The sequence below is a fragment of the Acomys minous genome (genome assembly GCF_964271855.1).
Source record: "Acomys minous genome assembly, chromosome: 12".
Classification (NCBI taxonomy): Eukaryota; Metazoa; Chordata; class Mammalia; order Rodentia; family Muridae; genus Acomys; species Acomys minous.
The window spans coordinates 2,166,628-2,177,310 of record NC_140493.1 but is presented as its reverse complement, the minus strand read 5'-3'; the positions used below and the strand labels follow the sequence as shown (position 1 = coordinate 2,177,310).

At 50.1% G+C, this 10,683-nt stretch overlaps 1 protein-coding gene across 1 annotated transcript; it reads right to left on the bottom strand.

Annotated features, from left to right (window-relative positions):
- Positions 1–6,843: 6,843 nt before the first annotated feature.
- On the bottom strand, positions 6,844–7,252 carry LOC311579083 (thiol S-methyltransferase TMT1A-like). Its single transcript, XM_084749310.1, has one exon. It carries the CDS (start codon positions 7,207–7,209, stop codon positions 6,859–6,861), a length of 351 nt encoding a protein of 116 aa, XP_084605436.1. The 5' UTR covers positions 7,210–7,252; the 3' UTR covers positions 6,844–6,858.
- Between the last annotated feature and the right edge of the window lie 3,431 nt (positions 7,253–10,683).

Here is a 10,683-nt window from a genome sequence, read left to right as displayed (position 1 = left end):
CTTTTGTTTTTTTTTGTTTTTGTTTTCCAAGACAGGGTTTCTCTGTGTAGCCTTGGCTGTCCTAGACTCACTTTGTAGACCAGGCTGGCCTCAAACTCATAGTGATCCGCCTGCCTCTGCCTCCCGAGTGCTGGGATTAAAGGCGTGCAGCACTACGCCTGGCTGAACTTTGTTTTTTCAAGGAAAAAAAAACTGCACTACCATTTTAATGGGCTTCTGTCTGTTTTGGGTGTCACTGAGAAGTTCGTGGAGACTTGTGCTCCGACCTCACTTTTCTTCCCTAAGCCCCATCGCTCGGGCACTGCCTGCGTTTGTGCAGCTTTTTAGGAATCACATCTGTGGTTTTACAGCAGCACAACTGTAAGCTTATGGCCGCACTGGCTGAGCACGGCGAGAGAGTTCCCAGCTGTCAGCACGTACAACAGACAGAGAAAACAACGAAGGGAGCAATTGCAGAAGCTTGGAAAGGGGACAGTAGAACAAGCTGTGACGTAGGCCTGAGCGTGCTGACTCTGGAGGCATCTGTGGGAGAGGACTGCGCGCATCCCAGTAGCGGGCCTTGGGCGTCCCAGTCTGCTGCTGAGTAATGAGAGGCAGGCGCGCAAGACAGGCAAGGAAGAACGGCTGCCGAGAAGCCTGCCGATCTCTAGAGCTCAGACTGGGCAAAAAGATGCTCCAAGTTTCCCTCAGCTATGAGGAGAGTGCTTATTGGACAGCCAGGGCCATCAGCAGAGACCCCTGAAGGGCCGTGCTTCAACAAGAGGCTCAGAGCAGCCCAGAAGAGAGACTCATTCGAATGCACCCAGACGGAGCTCGCTCAGGGCTGGAGGCCTCTAGCAAGGCAGGGCACAGCTGAGAGGCGGAGGTGGTCTGGCACCTGCAGAAAGACAAGCACAGATCACTGGGACAGATGAGGCTCTGGATGAAGTCATGGTCAATTGATATTTGGTAAAGTCACAAAGCAATCCTACGGAGAAGGAACAGTCTTTCAAACACAAACTGGATACTCGGATAAAAAAGTAATTTAAAGCCTGGTAGTGGTGGCTCACATCTTTAATCCCAGCACTCGGGAGGCAGAGGCAGGGGGATCTCTGTGAGTTCTAGGCCAACCTGGTCTACAAAGTGAGTCCAGGACAGCCAGGGCTGTTACACACAGAGAAACCCTGTCTCGAAAAACAAAACAAAACAAAAAAGTTGTTTAATACATTCTATATCAATTACCAAATTGTAAATCATAGATTTCAATAAAAAACTAAAACTATGAAATTTTAGAATAGAATTAGAGAATCACTGTAATTTCTGGTGTATAAGATGATCCCCAACTTCAACTTTAATTTTTCCAGTTAAAATAGAGTTTGGAGTATACTTTCCAGATAAGACTATACCTCTTCCAACACACACCCTGCGCAGCAGACTTGGGCTGCAAACTCTATATTTTAACTGGAAAAGTTAAGTTAAAGTTGGGGGTCATCTTATATGCCAGAAAAACACGGCACTTTATAATCGGGGATAGAGAGACATTTCTTAGATAAAAGACAAAAACATGGGACACACACACACATACACACACATACAAAGGAATAATTGGACTTAAACCCCTTTGGTTTTTGGACAGTGTCATCAGAAAATAAGAAGATGGCGACATACCATCAAATGCCCTTTGTGGGAGGCATGCCTAAGGCTCTGAGTTTGACTAAGGAAAAATATTCATAATTTATAAATCTGATCGTAGACTTAACTGCGAAATATATAGAAGATACACACCAATAAGACAAGTAGCTCAATTTGAAAATGGGTGAAATATTCATCATATGCATCATAGGGTAAGACATAGAAGCGGCCAGTAAGTGCCTGAGATGTGCTTGCTACTAATCACTTGGGAACCAATTATGAGCTGTCATCAGTGTGACTGGGCTTCCACGCTTCCACGAGAAGTGCTGATACTATCAAGTCTGTAACTGTGTTGCGTAACTAGACTCCTCAAATCTTGCTGTGGAAAGTGAAACGACACAGCTACTTTGTATCCAGGGCTGGCCTCGGACTTGCTGTGCAGCTTGGCCGCCCTCAGTTTTGGGTTCCTCCCGTCTCAGCTTCCACATGCTGAGATTACAGAGGCGACCCCCCCCCCTTGCCAGTTGTACTCTGTAAATCCGCAAATTCTGCCTTTAGGTACTGACCCAGGAGAAATGAACACTGATACATAAAAAATACTCATGCAACAGTGTATCTGACAACTTTAATTGTAGCAGACAAAAATGGAAAATACCACCAATGTTTATTATTGGCAATGTCTATTTGTAAATAAAGTGTGCTATACATACAATGAATGCTATTAGGCAATTATTAATAATAGAGTTGATACAAGCAACAATAGAGATAAGTCTCCAAGTATTTAACTCCAGTAAACAGTCCAGATAGTAGATGGCACTTACTGTACAGGTCTATTGTATGACATTTTAGGAAAGACAAATTCATATATAATAGTGGGTGAGGCTATGCTTAGGGTGTGGGTTGTAGGCATCAACTGTAAAGACCCACAAAGAGAATCTTGAGGTGACCAATATGTTATTTATCTTTATTTTGGTGACAGCAACATATTTATTAGAACCCATCCAACTGTGTACTTGAATTGTATGTAATTTGTACCTCAATAGGTTGGTGTCTACAACACGTTGGGACTGGTTAAAGTCACGCTGGAAAGAGTTAAATAGAGCCTTTACTCCAAGGGGCAGTAAACCCTCCTGAGTGCATAGTGCCTGCTGAAAAGATGGGGGGACGTGACAGTTGGTAATGGAAGGCAGAGTCTTCTATGCACGAGCCAGCCTTCAGTGACAATCCCTGAAACGTGAGGCAGCCACTGGTTGTCAGTCACCCGAGAAGGATCACTCAGACAGAAACTAGAGCTTAAAGTAAAGATCGGAAGATAAGCAATAAACCCCACAAAACACAAGCAAAACAAAAAGCAAGAAACAAAAAACCCCAAGTTAAACTGGTAGGAGGCAGCTAGTAAGCAGAGAGTCGGAAATACCGAACAAGCTCCTCTCTTTCGTTAATGTTGTCGGAGAGATACGGGTGTTGCTTCCTGCATGAGGCAGGAAGCAGAGGCATAAGCATTTGTGTAGAAATATGGATATGTATTGTAAATGAAAGAGCTAAAAGCCAGGTGTGGTTGCCTTTAGGGAGTAGAAATTCTCAACGGAAATTTATGGCGTGTGCATGCGTGTTTGCGTGTATACATGCGTGTATACATGCGTGTATACGTGTGTGCGTGTGCTTGTGTGCGTGTGTGTGCGTGTGTGTGAGTGTATGTGTGTGCGCGTGCATGTATACATGCGTGTGTGCATGTGTGTGTGTGCATGTGTGTGTGCGCGAGTGCGTGCACACATGCGTGGGCATGGGACACTAAACTGATAGAAGGGTGGTGAAGCTGGGTTACTTGATGCAGCCCAGAGCAGATGCAGAAGAGAGGGGCGAGGCATATAATCCTTAGAATGCCGGGAGGGTCACTTAGGCTGGCAAATTCCCTCCTTCAGAGCCAGAGAGGCTGCTCTGCAGATGGTCCTATTGGAAGCCTGGGCCGTGTTGTGGCTGGTATCCCCGCAAGGGATGTTGACGCTGGAGACAGACAGGAGGGTCCTGCTCACCTGCCCATCTGCTCCAGTCAGAGGGAGGATCCCAGCTGGACCTATCAGCACAGGTGCCACCAACAGAAGAAAATGTCATGGGACTTAGAAAGGCAGAATTTACAATGTATCTGCAGCAACCAAAAAAAAAAAAAATCATAGAAGACTTCACTGTAAGTGACAAAGAATGACTTGGAAATATGATCAATCTGACAAGTTGCAAAACCTACAAACTTAAAACCCAATTAAATAAACAAAAAGTCGACCCCACCAAATGAGTAAGGGCTCTTGCTTTGAAGCAAAGTACTAGGAAATGCAGGTTACAACTGACTAGGTAAAGAGCAGGGAGCTAACAAAGCTGGGAAACCTTGTGTCTGAGAACTATTCTAAAAGGAACAACAGGAGCAGGAGCAACAGGAAGAAACAAGGAAAGAGGCTTAGGTGACCGAAAGTCGCAAGGCGCGGTGGCTGGTGCTGGTGAGTCCAGCACTTGGGGGTGGGGGGTGGGGCAGGAGTTCAGGAGTTTGGGGCCAGCCTTAGCTACACAGTGAATTGGAGGCCAGTCTGGACTGTGGCTTGTATCAAATAAACAAACAAATCTCCATAAGAAAGACTTGAATACTAAGATCTAAGCAAATAATAAAAATAAAACACATTTGCAACCTTAAGACTCCAGACACCAAGACAAAGAGCAAAGTGGGTCTGATGAGCTAGCTCCTCTGCATTCAGACACCCGAGGCCCAAGTGAAAACCTCCCTGGGGAGACTCAGATCCAAAAAATGTGACCAACAGTTCTTCAGCTGTGAGGAGTGTAGACACGAAGACATTTCCAGATAAATAACGATGTCAAACGAACCATTTCTGAAGTCTTATTAACTGATCTAGCCAGTCCTCACATGAACCGTTCCTAAGGAAATGATTCCATAAGGTAACCTAGCAAATAAAGCATAAAGTGAAAAGAAATAAACCCTAGACTTACAACAGGAAGGCAAAAAGCAAAAGAAAGAGTGGACGGTAACAAAGCTACTGAATCTCATAGTAAGCAAACAGGTGATGACAAAGCGAGTTTATTTATTTATTTTTATAGTTTTCTTTTTTTCTTTCTTTCTTTTTTTGGTAAAGATTTATTTATTATGTATACAGTGCACTGCTTGCATGTACACCCGCAGGCCAGAAGAAGGCATCAGGGCACATTACAGATGGTTGTGAGCCACCATGTGGTTACTAGGAATTGAACTCAGGACCTCTGGAAGAGCAGCCAGTGCTCTTAACCTCTGAGCCATCTCTCCAGCCCCGATAAAGTGAGTTTAAATGATCATGAGTTGGTAAGGATTTTGAAATGAATGAAAAACGAGGAAAATCCCCAGTAATGGAGTAGAATAAAATGACAATTATTTCAAGGAAGCCCAGGGTTTGGAATGAGGGAGTTTGTGGGGTTGAAAGAAGAGTCGAGGAGAGACTGGGGAAGCAAAAAATAAAGAGATCTGGCTCAAGCTGAGGGATCGGATCACGATATTCTTTCTAATACAGCTTGAGAAAGGAAAGTTACTATTAATAAACCCAGAGAGAAAAACTCCCGAACGCCAGGCAAGGGAAACATGAGATACTTCTGTGAGAGCGTGGGATCGAGGGAGCCAAAGGGAGGGACTAAGTCACTCTCCCCAATGCTGTGTGTGTGTGTGTGTGTGTGTGTGCACGACACACAACGTGTCCCACAGTGTAGCCCTGTCCGGCCTGAACTCGCTGTGCAGACTAATCTAGAACTCAGAGATCTGCCTGTTCTGCCTCCTGAGTTCTGGGAGTTCATCACCGTGCAGGCTCCTTTGATTTTTAACTATGCCCCCCCCATCTCTCTCTCCCTCTCCCTAACAACAACACCTTGGATCAAATGCCTTTACAATTAAAAGTAAAGCCGTAAGAAACACTGGAAGGTCAGTGTATTCAAAGACTCGAGATGACGCCATGAGCAGCCTGTCTGGAGACTGTTTCCCACCATCTCTTCTTCCCGTTCCCCCCCCCCCCGCCCCAGCATGCTCTCTCCCCCTCCCCCAGCATGCTCTCTCCCCCTCCCCCAGCATGCTCTCTCCCCCTCCCCCCAGCATGCTCTCTCCCCCTCCCCCAGCATGCTCTCTCCCCCTCCCCCAGCATGCTCTCTCCCCCCAGCATGCTCTCTCTCCCTCCCCCCAGCATGCTCTCTCCCCCTTCCCCAGCATGCTCTCTTCCCCCCCCAGCGTGCTCCCCCCCTCCCCTCAGAAACAATGAGTCACGCTTGTCACAGGGAAAAGGGCTAAAGAATGATATGCAGATAACCCTGGGAGGCCCCAAAGTACAACCGAGGAGCCTGTGACAAGCAGAGATGGCTATCTCCGCACACACAAGTTCCTATTTGTTGAGGAAGGGTGATGTTCTGGCTTGCTCCGTAGGGGATTTGCTGCTCTCGTCTTCTGAGAAGAAGTTGGACTCTGTGATGGGATTTAGAGGGTGTCACGTTGGGAGCCACAAGAGCAGCGGGTTCTCACCCTTCCTGAGGCTGCGGCCCTTGAACACAGCTCCTCACCGCATGGTGAACCCCTCCCCCAACCCCGTGACCCCCCTACCCCCGACCATAAAATTACTTCCTTGCTATTTCATAATTGTAACTTTCCTAGTTATGAATTATATATAATGTTATAATTGTAATATGTATTTTCTGAGGGTTTTTAGGTAACCCCTGTGAAAGGGTCATTTAGACCCTCAAAGGGGTCGAAACCCAGAGGTTGAGAACCACTTCGCTAAGGCTCAAGCGGCTGAGGTCACTTCCTTGGTCACTGTCCACCTTAGTTTTTTGAGACAGGGTCTCTCAGTGAACCCAGAGATGGATGGCCAGCCAGAGCCACCCTGCCTTTGCCCTCACAGCACTGGGATTACAGGTGTGCGCCTCTGCACCCAGCTTTTTACACGGGCGCTGGGGAGCTAAAGTAAGGCCCCCATGCTTATGCGAGCACTTTGGCAGCTAAGTCATCTCCGCAGCCCCATCGCTCTGTCACTTTTGCGAGCTACGCATCACTGTGTGAGTGAGTGATCCAGTTTGAGGCTAGAAGCACAGGGCTGCTGCACAGCTCAGAGCTCTCCACGTGTCTGTTGACTAAATAATGAACTAACAATTGGGTGATGTGACCAAGGTTGCCCTCAATGTGAACTGTGCCTGAACTTGCAGCTGCCTTGAGCGGGCCTGGTGTTCTGACCAGCTTAGTAGTCAGCACGCCCTGAGGAGCTCACCCCGGCTCTGCACCGAGCACAGCACCAGGGTGCAGACCACCACGTCCACCGAGCCATCGGCCACCTGGTGCTTGTTCTCCCCAGCCGCCACCACGAAGCGCTCCAACTGCAGCTGTCGGTTCTCCGCGACGCTCTTGAACAAGAACTTCTCAAAGTTGGGGTTGGGGTCGATGCAAGTCACTCTGCACCCCGCGGGGTAGAACTTGAAGTTGGCCCCGGTGCCGCAGCCCACCTCCAGCAGCGACAGCTTCCCGGAGGGGCCGGCGAACTCCTGCAGATTGCCGAAGAGCTCCCGCTTCCTGCTGGCCATCTGCTCGCTGTACATCATGGTGAAGCGCGTCAGGAAGCGGGGAAGGTAAAGTCACAGATGCCTACCTCTGCGCCCTCACCGGAAGAGAGAGGCTCGGCCGAAGTGTCGTTGGTCAGCCGCTGTGTCGGCTTCTCCATTGCTGGATCCTTCTGAGGGGTGCAGAGCCCGGAGCACATGACATATGTTAACACTCCTCAGTACTTAGGCCCCACCGCTGAGCCCTACTCCATTTTAAAGAAATGGAGTTTCCGAGAGGTCAGCCAGAAGGTCACGAAGCCGGGATGAGACTGTGAGTCAAATCACATCGCTGTCCTTCCCTGTCAGATCCCGCTGGGGTTACAGGCAGTGACTGGCCTGGCTCTGTGCTTCTGTATTTCACCTCAGTTTGAGTGGTGCGACCATATTTGCTTCTTACAATTGTGTTTACTTTACTTATATGTGTTGTGTATTTGTGTGTGTGTGTGTGTACACGCCTGTGCCTTCAGGTGCTCGCAGAGGCTGCAGTATTGCGAGCCCTGGAGCTAGAGTCCCAGGGCGATGAAGCCACCTGACGCTGGGACACGCTGGGTGCTCGGAACCACTGAGCCGTTTCTCCCACCTCCCTACCGCCATCACCTTATGCTTTGCAAGTGATCTAGTGGTTCCAACTCCCCGTTCAAATCTTAGCTCTTCCACATACTAGCTACGGGAGCTTCGGCGAGTGACTTAAATTCTTTGTGCCTCGGTGTATTCTCTCTTCAGATGGAGACAACAACTGAGTTTGGTGACATGGGCCTGCAATCCCAGGACTTGGAGGGCTGGGACAGGGCCATTAGTGATCTGAGGCCAGCCTGGGCCACATGGTGAGAGCCTGTCACAGAGGGTGGAGGGGAGAAATACATCTCGGGGTCAAAGGTTGTATCATATAGACAAAGTGGTTCCACCTGGTTGGAGCAGGCACAAGGGCAGCAGCTTCTGTGTGAACGGCGGGCTGCACTCTGCATCTCTCTCACGCCTCTGGATGGAGCACAGTCGGGAGCACGGCCTGCTGTCTGCCACAGGGTCCTTTGTAAGTCTTATGCCCTGTGCTGACTAGGACCCCACACACTTGCTGGTCAAGCATTCTGTCACTGAGCCATCTCCCCCAGTGGCCTTTGCACAACGCTAAATGGCTTTTAGTGTTATCAGTAGCATTTGCATTCAAAGACAAGGAAAAAAAAATTTCCCCCTTTAAGAAACAGAAGATGCAGGGCCGGGCATGGTGGCACACGCCTTTAATTCCAGCACTTGGGAGGCAGAGGCAGGTGGATCACTGTGAGTTCGAGGCCAGCCTGGTCTACAACGTGAGTCCAGGACAGCCAAGGCTGTCTCAAAAAAAACAGAAAGAAAGAAAGAAAGAAAGAAAGAAAGAAAGAAAGAAAGAAAGATAGAAAGAGTTTTACATTGCAGGGCTATGAATAATAGTTATGAGTATTTCCCCTGCTCTGTGGGAGGAGCCATAGTGTCCTCTGGGCCAGCATGGCAGGGCCAGGCATCCAGGTCAGAATTCATGGTCACAGGTTGGGCTAAGAACCTGGGTCCACTGCTGTTGGTGTCTGGGTTCCGGAGGGTTCTTAGCACAATAGCTGGAAGAGTCAGAGGGCAAGCAAGGTTTACACTTGGTGTGGCTTAGTGTGAACAAGTGTGTGTGCGGTGGGACGGGGTGGGTTCAGATGAACCACTGGACTGTGAACTCTCTTGGGACAGGAATTTGATGGGAGGTGTCCAGGGTTTGGCAGCCCTCTGCAAAACCCTTCAGAGGACGTGTGTGTGTGTGTGTGTGTGTGTGTGTGTGTGTGTGTGTGTGTGTGTGTGTGTGTGGTTGGCCTGGGAATGTGGAGGCAGGAGGAATCTAGTCAGTACTGGCGTTTTAAAGAATGTTCCAGGGAGGGGCAAGAGGCCTAGGGCAGATGTGGGGTAGGTTCTGGAATGAGGAAAGGGCTCTCAAGGCTGTGCGCTGTGGGTACAGTGTGGGGGGCTGAGGCTGGAAGTGCCCAGGCACCTTTCCCCTTAGCAGTGTGCTTCTCAGCATTCTGTTGGCATTCCCGCTTAAGGAGCTGTGGCTGAGGGGGGCCTGTGACTTGTCGAGGTCAGCACACTCGCTTTGCCCTCCCAGGACTCTCAGCCCTGCTGGAAAAGAAGGAGCTCTTGGTGTGGGCAGGACCCAACCCCCAAAATTGGGGGTGGAGCGGGGAGGGGTGACAGGGGCTGCAGAAGGATGCAGAGTGAGGTGCATGCCTTGGAGGGGGTGGACGAAGAACTGAGACAGCACCCTGTGGAGCAGGGGGTCTTCTTGCCTGCTTAGGGGTTCCTACCTGAGATGGCAGAGCAGGAGGAAGGTTCCATTTTCACCCTCCTCTACCCAGGGCTCCCCTAAAGGCTCGGCTGGCTCAGTGGGTTAGGCCAGAGGTGGGTTAAAGGCTCACCATATGAGACTGGGAGCACTCGGAGGGGTGTTGAGCACTGGAGTCCAGGAACCTTCAGGAGCACTCCGAGGAGCACTGGGGGCGGGGGTACCGAGCGCTGGAGTCCAGGAGCACTCTGAGGAGCATTTGGAGGGGTGCTGAGCACTGGAGTCCAGGAACCTTCAGGAGCACTCTGAGGAGCACTGGGGGTGGGGGTACCGAGCGCTGGAGTCCAGGAGCACTCTGAGGAGCACTCGGAGAGGTGCTGAGCACTGGCTCTGGTTGCTGCAGGGTGAGCCATCCTTAGAGAGTTGGTTCCCTTCTCAGGTATAGCCTGGTGGACCTTTAAGTAGGAAAATGGGGCAGAGTGGGGAGGGGTATTTGGATGCGAGTGGGAGCCAGGACACACAGACACGCACACAAATGTGTTCAGTTGTGTATCCAGACATGCGTGCATGGACTCCACTCACACGTGCTCACATTCTTGTGTCTAGGGGTGTGAGCACACAGAGGTGCACATGCGAGCATCCCAGAAATCCACAAAGTAGTTTGAGGAGTGGGTAAGGAAGGCCCTCCGGACTCAGATGGAGTCGGGCAGGTGTGGTTAGGGAGAAAGAGAGGCAAGGTTCAGGGGACTAAAGGATGGAGCTGATCTCTCCAGAAGCAGCGGAGCTGGAGGGAGTGTCTACAATGCCCTGGGGTTCCCTAGCCAGAGGGTGAGGGGTTTCAACTTTCTCTGCCATGGAGCTGAAGTTTGTCTTCTGCTTCCTCTTGTAGCACTTGGCTTCCCTGCTGGCCTCAGGAATCTAGGCAACCACCCCCCAGGTCTGCTCCAGGAAGCCTTCTCCTGCCAACCATAAGGCAGGTTCTTTGAGGTCCAGAGATTTCTGGGCTGTGGGCCTCTGGGGCAACCTGCCTGAGGTGTGGGTGTCTCAGGATGGCATCTCCAGCGTCCTCTAGACACTTCCTGAATGGACAGAGAGCCTGGGCGGCGGCTAGGGGCGGTGCAAGGGCAGAAGGCAGGCGGACAGGAGAAAGGTGGCCAGTGGCCAGCCCCGCCCTGTCCCCA

Bases quoted from the DNA above. Each gene is read 5' to 3' on its own strand.
- LOC311579083 (XM_084749310.1), bottom strand. From the start codon at position 7,209: ATGATGTACAGCGAGCAGATGGCCAGCAGGAAGCGGGAGCTCTTCGGC.